At 45.6% G+C, this 16,777-nt stretch overlaps 1 protein-coding gene across 1 annotated transcript in view; it reads left to right on the top strand.

The window, feature by feature from the left end:
- The window catches only part of CFAP206 (cilia and flagella associated protein 206), a 109,695-nt gene that overhangs the window by 83,834 nt on the left and 9,084 nt on the right, over positions 1-16,777 (top strand). The window contains exons 10-11 of the mRNA XM_030199112.1: positions 4,678-4,818; positions 14,557-14,750. Of these exons, the coding sequence (XP_030054972.1) occupies positions 4,678-4,818; positions 14,557-14,750 (335 nt within the window). The remainder of the gene's footprint in view (positions 1-4,677; positions 4,819-14,556; positions 14,751-16,777) is intronic.

The following is a 16,777-nucleotide window of genomic DNA, read 5'->3' as shown; positions in this document are numbered from 1 at the left end:
GAATCAGAGAAAATTTTGCCTCACTCAACATGAAATTAAACTCTGGAAATCGTTGCCAGAGAATGCAGTAAAAGCAGTTAGCTTAGCGGGATTTAAAAAAGGGTTGGATGGCTTCCTAAAGGAAAAGTGTATGGACTTGGGGAAAATGCACTGCTTTTTTCTAGGATAAGCAGCATAAAATGTATTGTACTTTTTGGGGATCTTGCCAGGTACTTGTGACCTGGCTTTGCCACTGTTGGAAACAGGATGCTGGGCTTGATGGACCTTTGGTCTGACCCAGTATGGCAATACTTATGTACTTATGTAAGTGCTTATGAATGGAGACAGTGTTTGAGATTTTATAATGGGTGATCATCTGGCATCCAGTGATCACCGGTTGGTGAGGTTCAGCATTAAGACTCACAGAGAGGGTATATTGAAAAGTGAAGGTTCTAAACTTAAAAAAAAAAAAAACTTAGTCAAGATAGGAGAATACCTCAAGGAGTTGTTAGCTGGAACATCTGGGGGAAGTAGAAAAGTGGCTTGCAAAACTGAAAGGAGCTTTTTTAAGGGCAACAAACCTTTTGCTAGGAAAGTAAATAAAAGTAAGAGGAAAAGAAGAGATTAGCCTTCATAAATCACAGAAAGAGGAAGACAGCCAACAATATCTGGAAAAGCCAAGAGAAGCCAATATGATAAGATGGGAGACAAGACATTTTTTTTTAGATATGTTAGTGATAGGAGGAAGTGCAAAAGTGGCATTGTAAGTCTCATGGGTGAAGGGGAGAAATACACAGAAGCTGAGAAAAATAAAGCGGAAATTCTTACCAAATCAGTGGCGTAGGAAGGGGGGGGCGATGGGGCGGTCCGCCCCGGGTGCACCCCGCTGGGGGGGGGGTGTCGGCTCCGCTGGTTCCCTGCTCTCTCTGCCTCTGAACAGGTTACTTCCTGTTCCGGGGCAGAGAGAGCAGGGAACCAGCGGAGCCGACGCAGCTCCCAGCGACGTGCACTCGGGGCGGAGCAGCCCTCCCACCTGTTCCCTTTCCTATGTTAGTGGTAAGAATGCGCTCCGGGGGGGGAGGTGTGCACGCGCCGAGGGGGTTGCACCGTGCTGCACCCGGGGGGGGGGGTGCACAGCGGCGACCCGCCCCGGGTGTCAGCCGCCCTCGCTACGGCACTGTACCAAATATTTCTTTTCTGTGTTCACAGATGAAGGGCCAGGAACAGGATTGCAGAAGACAAACACAAGTGTGGTAGTCCTTGAAAATTTTTCAGAAATCTGTGTTCATGAGATGCTAGCTAAACTAAAGGTAGACAAAGTGATGAGGCCGGATGGTGTTGCAGGAGCTTAGGGAAGGTCTGACAGCTCCGCTTTCTGACCTTTTCAATGCTTCTTTAGTGTCAGTGGTGGTCCCAGAGTACTGAAGAAAGGAAGATGTGGTGGGACTGTCTCTTCATGTTCAAGTGTACAGCGCTGCGTACATCTAGTAGCGCTATAGAAGTGATAAGTAGTAGTAGTGGTCCCTCTTCAGAAAAACAGAAGTAAGGAGCAGGTTGAGAACTACAGGCCACATGGAGGGGCATAATTGAACGCGAATGCCCATCTCCATGGGCGTCTATCTCCGAGAACGGGTACGTGAAGGGGCGGGACAAACCGTATTTTCGGAAAAAATGGGTGTCCATCTTTTTTCCGATAATACGGTTTGTGCCAGCCAAATGCATCGGATTTGTGCGGATTTCAGCTGGGCGGTTTCGTTTTTCAGCGATAATGGAAACCAAAGGCACCCAGCTCAAAAACGACCAAATGCAAGGCATTGGGTTGTGGGAGGGGCCAGGATTCGTAGTGCACTGGTCCCCCTGACATGCCAGGACACCAACCGGGCACCCTAGGGGGCACTTGTAACAATTAAAAAAACAAAGCAAACTACCTCTAAAGTCCATAGCTCCCTTCCCTTGGGTGCTGAGCCCCCAAATCCCCCCCAAAACCCACTGCCCACAACTCTACACCATTACCATAGCACTTATGGCTGAAGGGGGGCACCTAGATGTGGGTACAGTGGGTTTTGGGGGCGGTTTGGAGCGCTCCCATTTACCACCACAAGTGTAACAGGTAGGGGAGGGATGGGCCTGGGTCCACCTGCCTGAAGTCCACTGTACCCACTAACAACTGCTCCAGGGACGTGCATACTGCTGTGATGGAGCTGGGTATGACATTTGAGGCTGGCATACAGGCTGGAAAAAAAAGTTTTAAAGTTGTTTTTTTTGTTGGGTGGGAGGGGGTTAGTGACCACTGGGGGAGTCAGGGGTGGTCATCCCCAATTCCCTCCGGTGGTCATCTGGTCATTTAGGGCACTTTTTTGGGACTTGTTCATGAAAAAAAAGGGTCCCAAAAAAAGTGACCCAAATTCACGCTAAAAACGCCTTTCTTTTTTCGATTATCGGCCAAGGACGCTCATCTCTCCTCGGCCGATAACCACGCCCCAGTCCCGCCTTCACCACGCCTCCGACATGCCCCCGTCAACTTTGGCAGTTTCCACGACAGATTGCAGTTGAACACGCCCAAAATCGGCTTTCGATTATACCGATTTGGACGCCCACGGGAGAAAGACGCCCATCTCCTGATTTGGGTCGAAATATGGGCGTCTTTCTCTTTCGAAAATAAGCTGCTTAGTCTGACATGTGAACGCTTCTAAAAGAGCATAGTGAGGTTTCTGGAACTGAGTAGATTGCAGGATCAGAGGCAATATGGTTTTACTAAAGGTAGGTCTTGTTTGACAAATTTGATTAATTTTTTTGACTGGATGGTTAGAGAATTAGATCTTGGGAGGGTGCTAGATGTGGTGTACTTAGATTTTAACAAAGCCTTTGATATAGTTCCACAGATGCAAGTTCCCATGGTATGGGCCCTAAAGTGACTGACCGAGTTAGAAACTGTATGAGTGGAAGGTGAAAAGGGGAGAAGTGAACGGAGTTCACTTTCAGGAAAGTGACATGCCACAAGGCTTGGTTCTTGGGCCTGTACTTTCTAACACTTTTTGAAAGCGATATTGCTGAAGGGCTGTCTGGTAAGGTTTGAGTCTTTGTGGATGATATCAAAATCTGCCATATGGTAAAAGCCTACTTTCCTTTATCACAGGGCAATTCCGGTCCTCGAGAATCCCAGGCAGATCAAATTTTCAGGCTACCCACAATGAATGTGCATGAGATGGATTTGCATTCACTGCCTCCTTGGTATGCTAATCTATCTCCAACATATTCATTATGGATATCCTGAAAACTTAACCTGCCTGAGGTTCTCAAGGACTGAAATTGCCTTGCTTTATAGAATACTAGTAAAAAAAGGCCCGTTTCTGACACAAATGAAACGGGCGCTAGCAAGGTTTTCCTCGGAGTGAGTGTGTGTGAGAGTGACTGTGTGTGAGAGAGAGTGTGTGTGTGAGAGTGACTGTGTGTGCAAGAGAGAGTGAATGTGCAAGAGAGAGTGAATGTGCGTGTGTGTGAGAGTGTCTGTGAGAGAGAGTGTGTGTGTGAGAATGAGAGTGTGTGCAAGTGCTTATGTGAGACACAGTGTGAGAGAGAGAGAGTGTGTTTCACACAGATACAGTGTTTGCGAGAAAGTGTGTGTGAGACACAGACTCTCTGTGAGACTGAGTGTATGAGACCAAGAGAGTATGTGAGTGACTGTGTGACACATAGAAAGTGAATGTGATACAGTGTGAGACATAGTGTGTGAGAGTGAGAGAGAGAAAGACATTGACTGTGAGAGAGAGAGTGTGTGTGTGTGACAGAGATACCCCCCCCCCCCCCGCCCTTTCTGGTGTCAGGCCCCCCTCCCCCTCTCTCTCTGGTGTCTGAGCGTTACTGTGCAGGACGCTGAGCTCTGGCTGTGCTTCAAGGAACTGACCAATCCTATTTAATAGAATGCACCTCCAACATTCTGAAGCCGAGAAACCTCGTGTGGTTGGTCACTTCTGCTTGTGACGAACCCGGAAGTACGTGATGTCAATTCAGGAGATGGATACAGAGAGCAGCTTCAGAATGTTGGAGGTGCATTTTATTATATAGGACTAGTGGAACTGGTGAATGCTTCTGCCAGCCATAGACGGGTGCAGCATGACCGCCTCCTGGAGAAATGACACCCCCCCCCGGCGCATCAACCCCCCCTCCCCCCCCGGGTGCATCTTTAACTGCGGGGAGAAGCCTCGTGGCTCTCGGCTCCACTGGCTCCCTGCTCCTTCTGCCCCGGAACAGGAAGTAACCTGTTCCAGGGCAGAGGGAGCAGGGAACCAGCGGAGCCGACAGGCGCGTGGCACCCCCCCAGTAGCATGCACCCAGGGCGGACCGCCCCCACCGCCCCGCCCTTGGTATGCCGCTGCCTGAGGGGATTATATAGCATATAGGTATGTATGTGGACATATACGCATGTATATGCTAGAATTATAATGATTTATACATATATGTGATGCCTAAATGTAGGTGCCTACATTACAGAATTACCCACGCGGAGAGAATAATTTCTAAAGGTTTATGTCCATGAGTAAAGTGCTGGGATTTTTTTATCTGTAGAAATAGAATTGAGCATTACCTTTTCTATCTAAAAGGAGATGGTGACTCGCCTTCTTTATTTTTTTCAGTAGACATCAGACTCCAAATTTTGAATTTAACTACCTTTTTTAATCTTCTCTTTTTTTTTTCCAGGAACGAGAGTAAATGTTTCTGACTTTAAGACACAAGAGTGGTTTTTTCCAGAGAATACAGCTAATTTTGATCAGCTGACAATTCAGTACCATGGATTTTGTGGTTATGCAGTGGCGGCTAAAGATGGCCTTCTCCTTCCAGGTATGTATGGTGACTTTAAAAATATTTTCTCAACAGGTTAGTCTAAGAGCCCTTTCAGGGGATTGTCAAGGCTTGGATTTCAATAAACAGTGATCAGTCATCACACCTAAGCCATAGGTTACCTATTGCTAATTCCAGGCTCCGTTCCTTTTATCTTGCTGCACCTCACGCCTGGAATAGACTACCTGAGCCCAGTGGCGTACCAAGGGGGGGGAGTGTTGGGGGCGGTCCGCCCCGGGTGCACGCCGCTGGGGGGGTGCCGCGAGCCGGTCAGCGTCGTTCGTTTCCATGCTCCCTCTGACCCGGAACAGGAAGTAACCTGTTCTGGGGCAGAGGGAGCATGGAAACGAACGATGCTGACCGGCGCGCGGCACCCCCCCCCAGCGGCGTGCACCCGGGGGGGTCTTTCGCCGGGATGGGGGGTGTCCCTTCGCCGGGGGGGTCATGCTGCACGGGGGGGCGCTGCACCCAGGGGGGCGGGGCTCATCGGCGATCCGCCCCGGGTGTCAGCGTCCCTTGTAACGCCACTGCCTGAGCCTGTATGTCTAGCCCCGTCTTTGGCCATTTTCAAGTCCAAACTTAAAGCCCACCTCTTTACCACTGCTTTTGATTCCTAACCACGACTCACCTGCCTTGTCCTTTTATCCTCACCTCTTTATTCCCTTACCCTTATTGTTCTGTCTGTTTACCTATCTGTTTACCTGTCTTATCTAGATTGTAAGCTCTTTGAGCAGGGACTGTCTTTCTGTGTATGGTGTACAGCACTGCGTAAGCCTTGTAGTGCTATAGAAATGATAAGTAGCAGTAGTAGTTACCTCAGAGCGATAAGTAGTAAATCTTGAAAAAAATAGAGTCAGAACTTATCCCTTTAAAAATTCAAAATGGGACCTGTGGTAAAACAGCACTCTGCCTCCCGGCCTCGCAGGGTAAGGTGACTGGTCCAGCAGTGCCTGCTTCCCCATGATAAACATATTTAAAAGCATCTGTGCCATAAATGTGCAGGAGTTGGGCCTCTTTCGACTGAAAGGACACTCAGGAATGAGGGTCCATAGGATGGAAGTGAAAGGGTATAGATTCAGAAGAAATTTAAGGAAATATTTCTTACAGAACAGCCTCTAAGTAGAAATGGTAGAGACAAGGACTTTATCTGAAAGCAGCATGTCTGTCTGTCATAATTAGATTGTAAGCTCTATTGAGCAGAGCCTGTCTTTCCATGCTCAAGTGTGAAGCGCTGCGTACGTCCGGTAGCGCTATAGAAATGATAAGTAGTACTATGTTAATGGTAAAATAATCCATCTTAATGGTATCTCATGTTGATAATTTTCCCCCTCAATGCTGACTTGCTGAGCCATTAAAAACAAAGGAGCTGGAAAAGTCCTTCTCCTACAAAGCGATTCAGGTCTTCCTATCACACTAAAGAAAATATTTTTATGCCCATTATTTCGTAAGCACTAGAAAACTTTATTGTTACAAAAGTTTCTAAGAAAGTCTTGATTTAAGATTTTTTTTCTTTTAAATGTTTTACTTTTTTTGTGTAAACTTGTTTTGGTCTCAACATTATTGGAAAAAGAAAAAGGAGCAGACCCTATTTCCCATCAGAAACATTCAGACTATTGGCACAATCATTAACATTATCCCAATTCGATTATTGTAATGCCGTATATGCTGGCTATAAGAAAAAACTCCAAATAGCTCAAAACACTGCAGCCAGATTCATATTAAAAAATCTCTCGTTTTGAAAGTGCCTCCCCTTTATTAATCAAATTACACTGGCTTCCCATCAAAGCGCGAATCACCTTCAAATTATGTACCTTTATCTTTCAAACGCTAAATGTCACAGCTCCAGACTATATGGTACCATTAATAAACTAACCTCAAAGAAACACTAAATATGAGGCAAGAAACTATCTCAGACTACACCTCCCAAATTGCAAAAGGTGACCTACAAAACTGTCCACTCTTCACTTACCTAGGAACCAAATGGTGGAACTCCTTATCACCCAAAATAAGAAATTTGCAGGAATATACTAGATTCCGCAAAATCCTCAAATTGTTCAAATTCAAACAAACCTTCACAAAGAACAATCATATTTCAAACAACTAATTATTACCTGAATTGATTATTACTCTACCATTAACTTTCTCTTTGTTTCATGTACAATTTCTCATTCATAATAGATAAATTCTAAATGTTAAACATCCATAGCTATCCCAGTACCTTTATGATACTGTATTGTAAATTGGATTCTTACAACAAATGACTTTCTTATGCATTATGATTTGTTATGTATTCTATACTGTTTATTGTAAGCCACATTGAACTCAACCTTGTTTTGGATAATGTGGGATAGAAATGTCACAAATAAATAGATATCCTTCTCTGGAGGAGTAGCCTAGTGGTTAGAGCACCAGTCTTGACATCCAGAGGTGGCACATTCAAATCTCACTGCTGCTCCTTGTGATCTTGGGCAAATCACTCGGGACCTCTTTTAGAAAGCCGTGCTGCTGATAGTACAGCAAATGAAAGGAAGCTCTTTCATTTTACAAAGCCGTGTGGGAATCGGTAGCGTGGCTTTGTAAAAGAAGTCCTCAACCCTCCATTGCCTCAGGTACAAAATTAGGTTGTGAGCCCTTCAGGGACAGAGAAGTACCCCATGCATCTGAATGTAACTCACCTTGAGCTACTATTGAATAACTGTTTGAGCAAAATCCAAATAAATAAATTTGTTTTGCTTTGATCCCATTCCTCCGCTAGAGGATCAAAGCGTAAAAGGGGCACTCTGGGAGAACATACATAAGAACATAAGAGTAGCCATACTGGGTCGGAGCAATGGTCCATCTAGCCCAGTATCCTGTTTCCTACCAGTGGCCAAGCCAGGTCACAAGTACCTGGCAGAAACCCATAGCAACATTCCATGCTACCAATCCCGAGGCAAGGAGGTGCCTCCCCATGTCTGTCTCAATAGCAAACTATGGACTTTTCCTCCAGGAACTTATCGAAACCTTGACAAGATCATAGTGGATAGAGTAAATTAATACTTTGCTTCAGTCTTCACTGAGCAAGATGTGGGGGAGATACCCATGCCAAAAATAGTATTTAATGGTGATAAGTCATGAGAACTAAAATAGAGAAAGTTGACAAATTAAAAAATGAGTGGACCTGATGGTATATATCCCAGAGTACTGATAGAACTAAATAATTAACTTGTATTAACTATTATTAATGATACGTAATTTATCTTTAAAATCAAACATGGTACCCGAAGATTGGAGGCTGGGGAATGTAATGCCAGTTTTTAAAGAGGATTCCAGAGGTGGCCCAGGGAATTATAGGCCAGTGAGCCTCATTTCAGTGCCAGGCAAATGGTAGAGACTATTATAAAGAACAAAATTACTGGGCATAGGCATTGATTAATGGGACAAAGCCATGGATTTAGCTAAAGGAGCTGGTGCACATTAACCTCTTTCCTCCTATCATATACAGCTTCTTTGGATTTCTGCATGCAAAATGCATTACTCTGCATTTCTTTGCATTAAATCTTAACTGACAAGCTTTAGCCCACACTTCCAATTTTTGTAGATCATTTCTCATGTTTACTCCCTCCAGGGTGATCCACTCTGTGGCAGATTTTTGTGTCATCCACAAAAGGGCAAACATATCCTCCTAACTCTTCAGCCGTTTCACTCACAAAGTCATTAACAGAATTGGTTCCAGGACTGAACCCTGAGGCACAACCACTACTCACCTCTCTTTCTTCTGAGTAAATTCAAGTTACTACCACCCTCTTCTGTCTATCAACCAATTTCTGATCCAGTTCACCACCTTGGGACCCACCTCCAGGGCATTCAGTTTACTTATAAGCAGGGGTGTGCTGGTAAATTTTTAACAGGCTCTTTCTCCAGACGTAGCCAGCTCTGCAGTTGGAAGGCCTAGGGAGCAACACTTGCCTCTCTCTCCTCCCTCCCTTCGTGCGGGCACGCTAGGCATACCTTTGCTGGCAGCCAATAAATGGACTGCCACCACTCTCAACGTCTTGCTCTGAGCAGCATGCTGAAACTTCTCTCACATGCTGGAGAAGTCCCAGCCTGATGCTCAGAGCTGGAAACAAGGAGCGGGGCAGCAGCAATCTATTTACTTGGCTGGCAGGGCTCACCATCCCTTCCAGCAAAGTAAAAGAGAATTCAGCAGGGGGCCCAACCCCACATTTTGGGAGTCAGTTGTTAAAGTAGCCATGGAGGGCCCTACTTTAACAACCGGCTCCCAAAATTCTTAAATTCTTAACAACCGGCTCTTGCGAGCCTGTGAGAGCCTGCTCCAGCACACCACTACTTATAAGCCTCCTATGAGGAACAGTATCAAAGGTTTGCTGAAATCTAAGTAGAAAAAAAGTTTAAAATTTCAAATGCAAAGTTTCTCGTCTTAAACTGGTTGAGATTTCCAACAGTGGCCAATCCAGGTTACAAGTACCTGGCAAGATCCCAAAACAGTACAATACATTTTATGCTGCTTATCCTAGAAATAAGCAGTGTATTTTCTCCAAGTCCATTTTAATAATGGTCTATGAACTTTTCCTTTAGGAAGCCATCCAAACCTTTTTTATACCCCGCTAAGCTAACTGCTTTTACTACATTCTCTGGCAAAGAATTCTAGAATTTAATGACACATTTAGTGAAGAAGTATTTTCTCTGATTTGTTTTAAATTCATTTTAGATTTTACTAATTTGTAGCTTCATTGCATGCCCCTTAGTCCTAGTATTTTTGGAATGAGTAAACAAGCTATTCACGTCTACCCATTCCACTCCACTCATTATTTTATAGACCTCTATCATATCTCCCCTCAGCCGTCTTTTCTTCAAGCTGAAGAGCCCTAGCCACTTTAGCCTTTCCTTATAGGGAATGGCTAAAGCGGCTAGGGTTACATACTTGCACGCACCCTTTCAAAATAGCTCTCTTTTGCTTTGCTACCACTTACATGTGTAAGTATATACTTATCCAAGAAAATGCTGGTGTTCTGTATGTTTACCTGCAATGTGTGCGCCCAGTTTATAAAATTGACCTGTATATGGTCAAATGTTATGCGTTTAAAGTGGGTTTGAATTTGGGATGGGCCAGTATGGGGCTAGAATTTGTATGGATAGCGGTGATTTTAATAAGGTGTCCACATAAAGTTATATCAGCATTTTCAGAGTTCAGACTTAAATGCGTAGTTTGGCTGAAAATATACCTAATAATATACTGAAAATGGGGTCCTTTTACTAAGGTGCACTAAATGATAAGACACCCATTATATTCCTATGGGCATATTATCATTTAGCATGCGCTAAGGGCCCTGTTTACTAAGCTGTGCTGTAGGCGCATAGTAACATAGTAGGTGACGGCAGAAAAAGACCTGTATGATCCATCCAGTCTGCCCAACAAGATAAACTCATATGTGCTACTTTATATGTATACCTGACCTTGATTTGTGTCTGCCATTTTCAGGGCACAGACCGTAGACGTCTGCCCAGCACTAGCCCTGCCTCCCAACCACTAGCCCCACTTCCCACCACCGGCTCTGCCACCCAATCTCGGCTAAGCTTCTGAGGATTCATTCCTTCTGAACAGGATTCCTTTATGTTTATCCCACGCATTTTTGAATTGCGTTACCATTTTCATCTCCACCACCTCCCTTGGGAGGGCATTCCAAGTAGCCACCACTCTCTCTGTGAAAAAATACTTCCTGACATTTTTCTTGAGTCTGCCCCCCTTCAACCTCATTTCATGTCCTCTAGTTCTACCGGCTTCCCATCTCCGGAAAAGGTTTGTTTGTGGATTAATACCTTTCAGATATTTGAATGTCTGTATCATATCACCCCTGTTTCTCCTTTCCTCCAGGGTATACATGTTCAGGTCAGCAAGTCTCTCCTCACACGTCTTGTAACGCAAATCCCATACCATTTTTGTAGCTTTTCTTGCACCGCTTCAATTCTTTTTATATCCTTAGCAAGATATGGCCTCCAAAACTGAACACAATACTCCAGGTGGTTCCTCACCAACGACTTGTACAGGGGCATCAACACCTCCTTTCTTCTGCTGGTCACATCTCTCTCTGTACAGCCTAGCAACCTTCTGGTTACGGCCACCGCCTTGTCACACTGTTTCGTCACCTTCAGATCCTCAGATACCATCACCCCAAGATCCCTCTCCCTGCCTGTACATATCAGACTCTCACCGCCTAACACATATGTCTCCCGTGAATTTCTACTCCCTAAGTGCATCACTTTGCATTTCTTCGCATTGAATTTTAATTGCCAAACGTTAGACCATTCTTCTAGCTTCTGCAGATCCTTTTTCATGTTTTCCACTCCACTTTATAGTGTGCGCTAAAAATTAGCACATGCATGGGCGTAGTTTGTTTCATTTGGGGGGGCAAAGGATGGGGTGGAGCTTATTAGCATATTCATTTGTAAATATGCAAATGAATATGCTAATATGGAGGAAGGAAGGGAGAAAGAGCTGGCTTTTTCTGAGAATAACCATAATGAATATGTATATCAAGCCAGCTCTTTCTCCCTTCCTTCCTTCCTTCCTCCTTACCCAGCACTCCCTCTTCCTCTCCAGTAGTATTTCCCCACCCCCTTTTCCATACCATGCCAGTGTTAATCTTAGAAATGTATAGGCTCTTTATGTAGATCCTTCAAGAGGTAGTATGTCATGATTTAGGCTCTAAAACCCTTTCTGGTGTTTTGGTGCCACCTCAGTAAGGCCAGCACACAATCTCTCCATTGCAAAATGCTATACACAAACTTGTGCAAAAACACACTCATATCCTTACCAAACCATAACAGCACTAATCCAAGGACAGGACCAGGTCCGGTCCTAGGGTCTCTGGTGCCCCCCTGCCGACTATCAGTTGGTGCCCCCCCACCCCGCCCCATCCTGTCCCATCTAGCATCTCCGCCCTCTTCTCCCCCCAACATCCCCCTTTTTCTTCCTGCCACCCTGCGTGGTTTAAGTCTTTTTTAATTTACCTCCGTCCCAGCGGCCGCATCATTTCAAAGCCTTGCCCATCTCTAGCCTTCCCTCCCTTCGTCAGCTCGTTCTGTCAGTCCTGCTCTCGAGGAAAGAGGAATTGATGTCAGAAGGTGGGACTCTGAGGGAACGAACTCACGAAGGGAGGGAAGGCTAGAGACGGGCAAGGCTTTGAAATGACTCGGCTGCTGGAACGGAAGTAAATATAAGATTTAAACCCCCAAGGGCGGCGCGGTATGGCGTCGCAGCGGCGCCCTTGAAGGCAGGCGCCCCCCTGCGGTGCTTACCCCGCTTACTGGGTTTGACCGGCCCTGGACAGGACGAGCTACAACCTTATGCGTGAAAAAGCAGAACTGTAATTACACCAGGCTCTAAAACACCAATACACTACCTCGTGAAAAAAAAAGGGCTGCAAATACTACACGCTAGCAGAATACTGCACCTTGATCACACATGAAAAACACATGACACAAGGAACTAGAAATCAGAAAATATGAAGGCAAAATACTGAACTGGAAAGTTACCTCAAGAAGTCAGACTCTGCATGCAGCAATACTAGAGAAATTGAAACTTAAATGCAAAATATCACAGATGCACATTTCCAAAAGCTGACATATTCCAATGAATACATTCTGAATAAAACCCTTTTTTTTCTACCTTTGTTGTCTGAGCATTTAGTTTTTCTAGTCGCTTTGGTCCCAGTGTCTTCTTTCCATTTGATATTTTTTCTCCCACCATGTCCACCATCCTCCTGTGTCCTTATGCATCCTATTTACCATCAATGGTGCTTGCTAAGCTGCCTCAATCACTGTCGGCAGGCAGGTACCGCAGCAATTGAAAGATGCTGCCTCAGTGCCTCGATCTTCCCTGTCATGCGTTCTCTGCCTTCGCTGATGCAGTTTCCTGTTCCGCGTGGGCAGGACCCATCACAAGGAAGATCGACGCAGGCATCCAGGCAGCTCCTTTCAATCACTGCGGTACCCGCCTGCCGACAGTGATTGAAGCAGGTTAGCAAGCAAGCTGCAAGCACCACCATTATTTCCGGAGATGCGAAGGCGGTAGAACGAGAGGACATGAAATGAGATTGAAGGGGGGCAGACTCAAGAAAAATGTCAGGAAGTATTTTTTCACGGAGAGAGTAGTGGATGCTTGGAATGCCCTCCCGCGGGAGGTGGTGGAAACGAAAACGGTAACGGAATTCAAACACGCGTGGGATAAACATAAAGAAATCCTGTTCAGAAGGAATGGATCCTAAGGAGCTTAGCAGAGATTGGGTGGCAGAGCCGGTGGCGGGAGGTGGGGATGGTGCTGGGCAGACTTATACGGTCTGTGCCAGAGCCGGTGGTGGGAGGCGGGACTGGTGGTTGGGAGGCAGGGATAGTGCTGGGCAGACATACGTTCTGTGCCCTGAAAAGGACAGGTACAAATCAAGGTAAGGTATACACAAAAAGTAGCACATGTGAGTTTATCTTGTTGGGCAGACTGGATGGACCGTGCAGGTCTTTTTCTGACGTCATCTACTATGTTACTATGTTACTATTATTGCCGACGCTGTTGGGGAGGCGGGGTGGAGCGCCTATGACAGTAGAGCCTCATCGACATGGGTACGCACGCTAGTTGGGGTGGGAGATGGGAGTGGACTAAGGCTGGCAGGCGGCGCCAGAGAGAGGAGGAGCCTTTCAGCCTTGCAAGGCTCCGTGGGTGGCAATTGAACCTTCACGGCCCTCCCACCGAGTTTTGGACTCCCTCCTGCCTCCGATTGCAGCCCCCTCCCTTCGCGTTGCTGCCTGCCCCCCCCCGAGGCGCGACCATGTGGGCGCCACCTTTGGCTCTGGAAGGCGTGGCCCGAAGCCTCTGCGTACCTGTGCTGAGCGGGGTGAAGTTGTTTTCAGGGCTGCGGGGCGTTCCTTGTTGACGGAGCGTCTGTTGACATGTCTGTGCGTGCGTCTGACATCTGATGTCAGACGCACGCACAGAGACGACAGATACTCCTTTGTGAAGCCAGGCCCCGCAGGCAAGAGGAGAAGTTAGTCGGCGTTAGCGGAGGTAGAGGAAGGGTTTGGGGGGGGGGTTTTGGAGGGAGGGGTGGTGTACAGAGGGTCACGGCGGGGGGGGGGGTCCAGGGGGCAGTGACGCGGAGGGGGCGTGTTGGGATCGCAGGGAGGGGGGCGTGTGTAAGTGGTTGTTAGGGGCGTGACGGGCCTTGAAGTGGGAGGGATGGTGGTTGGGGACTGGTGTGTTGATGTCCATCTGTGTTGCGCCCTCGACGTCATGACGTTTGACGCAAGGGCGGGGAACACAGACATGGTGAGTTTCATGGCTTCACCACCATGAACTAACGAACCCTTGAGGGAGTGTGCAGATGGCCTCATCCGGTTTTGTCTTCAGAACGTTGAGGTAGCATTTTATGTACAGATGGGGCGTGGCTGAGGGCGGGTCTATGAGTGAGGGTGAGTGGTCCTGATAGCCTAGCCTACGAAGACTACAGGAGTTCAGTGCTTCAGTACCTTGGAGTGAGCTTCAGAACGTTCGAGGTGGGATTTATTTATATAGATATTGTTGTATGGAATAATGATATTTTCTCAACTGTGTTGCCTATTATTTTGTAACAGACAACAGCTGGTACAGGAAATTCTTGAATTTTAGACATTTTAAGGAAAGATGAAGACTTTTGTATGTTCAGTGTTTTACCTCATGTTCTTTTCTTTTTTTTTTTTTGTTGTTAGGAAATCCTGATATTGGAATCCTAAAGCACAAAGATAAATATTATTGTTTCAGTTCTAAGGAATCAGCATACAATTTTGCCAAAAACCCGGATAAATATATTAGGTTAATTGGAGAAAAAGCTAAAAAAAATGCAGAACTAATTCAGTTGCTTGAGCTTTATCAACAATTTGCGTCCATCATTCCATTTTCACAGGTAAATTGATATATTTTCATTTTCTCTGTGTATAATACACTCAGCATCTTTATTCTCAGAATTAGCTGCAAATCACTAGGTAAAAAAAGTGACACCTTTTAGTTTTAGCATAAATTATAAAGCATGAGATACTATTAACCAGTCAAATGTCTAAACTGTATCCAAAATCCAGAATCACTGGATCAAATCTACAAGGCTCAAGCACTAGACTTTCCAGTGAGCATAAAATCAAAAGTTATGGTTGAGAGGGAGGGGGGTGCTGGGTGGGTAAGGAGGGGGGGGGGATTTACACTTTAGTTAAAACTTAACAAAAAAAATATTTTTGAAGTTTTTTCAGATTTCCATATGGATGTTGATAATGTGGGATAGAAGTTTCTAAGACGATGGTATATGTCTTTTGTTATCATATGTCTGTGTAAATCAAGTTTTAGCATATTATCCACCTTATAATTGAAAGACAAAAACGCCTAGATTTCGACCCAAATCGGGAGATAGACGTTTATCTCACAAAAACGAATAAATCGGTATAATGCAAAGGCGATTTTGGACGTTTGCAACTGCACTCCATCGCGGAAGCGTACAAAGTTGACGGGGGCGTGTCGGAGGCGTGGCGAAGGTGGAACTGGAGCATGGTTATCGGCCGAGGAGAGATGGACGCCTTTCGCCGATAATGGAAAAAAAGTATGCGTTTGTTGCTAGAATTTAGGGCACTTTTCCTGGACCCTGTTTTTTCACGAATAAGGCCCCAAAAAGTGCCCTAAATGACCAGATGACCACCGGAAGGAATTGGGGATGACCTCCCCTGACTCCCCCAGTAGTCACTAACCCCCTCCCACCACAAAAAATGATGTTTCACAACTTTTTATTTTCACCCTCAAATGTCATACCCACCTCCCTGGCAGCAGTATGCAGGTCCCTGGAGCAGTTGTTAGGGGGTGCAGTGGACCTCAGGCAGGTGGACCCAGGCCCATCCCCCCCTACCTGTTACAATTGTGCTGCTTAATGCTTAGTCGTCCAACCCCCCCAAACCCACTGTACCCACATGTAGGTGCCCCCCTTCACCCCTTAGGGCTATAGTAATGGTGTAGACTTGTGGACGGTGGGATTTGAGGGGGATTTGGGGGGCTCAACACCCAAGGGAAGGGTGCTATGCACTTGGGAGCTCTTTTACCTTTTTTTTTTTTTGTTTTTGTAAAAGTGCCCCCTAGGGTGCCCGGTTGGTGTCCTGGCATGTGAGGGGGACCAGTGCACTACGACTCCTGGCCCCTCCCACGAACAAATGCCTTGGATTTATTCGTTTTTGAGTCCGGCGCTTTCATTTTCCATTATCACTGAAAAACAAAAACGCCCAGCTCACAAATTGTCGAATAAAACATGGACGTCTATTTTTTTCGAAACTACGGTTTGGTCCGCCCCTTCACGGACCCGTTCTCGGAGATAAACGCCCATGGAGATAGACGTTTTCGTTCAATTATGCCCCTCTATACGTACTGCTCAAAGGGCCTTTTGTTATGTTATCAAAGTAAATAAAGACGTCATATAAATTATAAAAAAAAAAAATCAAAAGTTATAAGTCCCATTGTGCCAGCCACTGAAAAATTCAGATTGAGGTTTTTGATTGTTCCCTGAGCCATAGTCAGTGTTCTGGCCAAAACTCCAGCTTCCGGTTGGAGGGTGATTAAAGTTCCTTTTGCCAAGCATTGGTCTTTAATCACATCTGATGATCAGAATTCATTTCAGTTCAGCCAGCAATTCAGACTTTTAGATTACCAGAAACGGCTATTATTAGAAGTCTTTTTTTTCTTGACAGCTCATGCACTTAAACTTGTTCCACTTCAGGAAACAGGGCAGGGATTTATATAGTTGAATAGCATTGCTCTGCCTGGATGATTCAGTGTGTTAATTGTGAAATCATTGGTTCCTGTTCAAATGGGTGCAACAATATGAAAAATAATGAATTTATAAAAGGAAGAAATGGATTTTACTCATACTGCTTCCTATTACACAAAAGGTTTACAGTGTAATCA

The sequence above is a fragment of the Microcaecilia unicolor genome, chromosome 3, assembly GCF_901765095.1.
Source record: "Microcaecilia unicolor chromosome 3, aMicUni1.1, whole genome shotgun sequence".
NCBI classification, from domain to species: Eukaryota; Metazoa; Chordata; class Amphibia; order Gymnophiona; family Siphonopidae; genus Microcaecilia; species Microcaecilia unicolor.
This window is presented reverse-complemented; position numbering and strand designations above follow the sequence as displayed.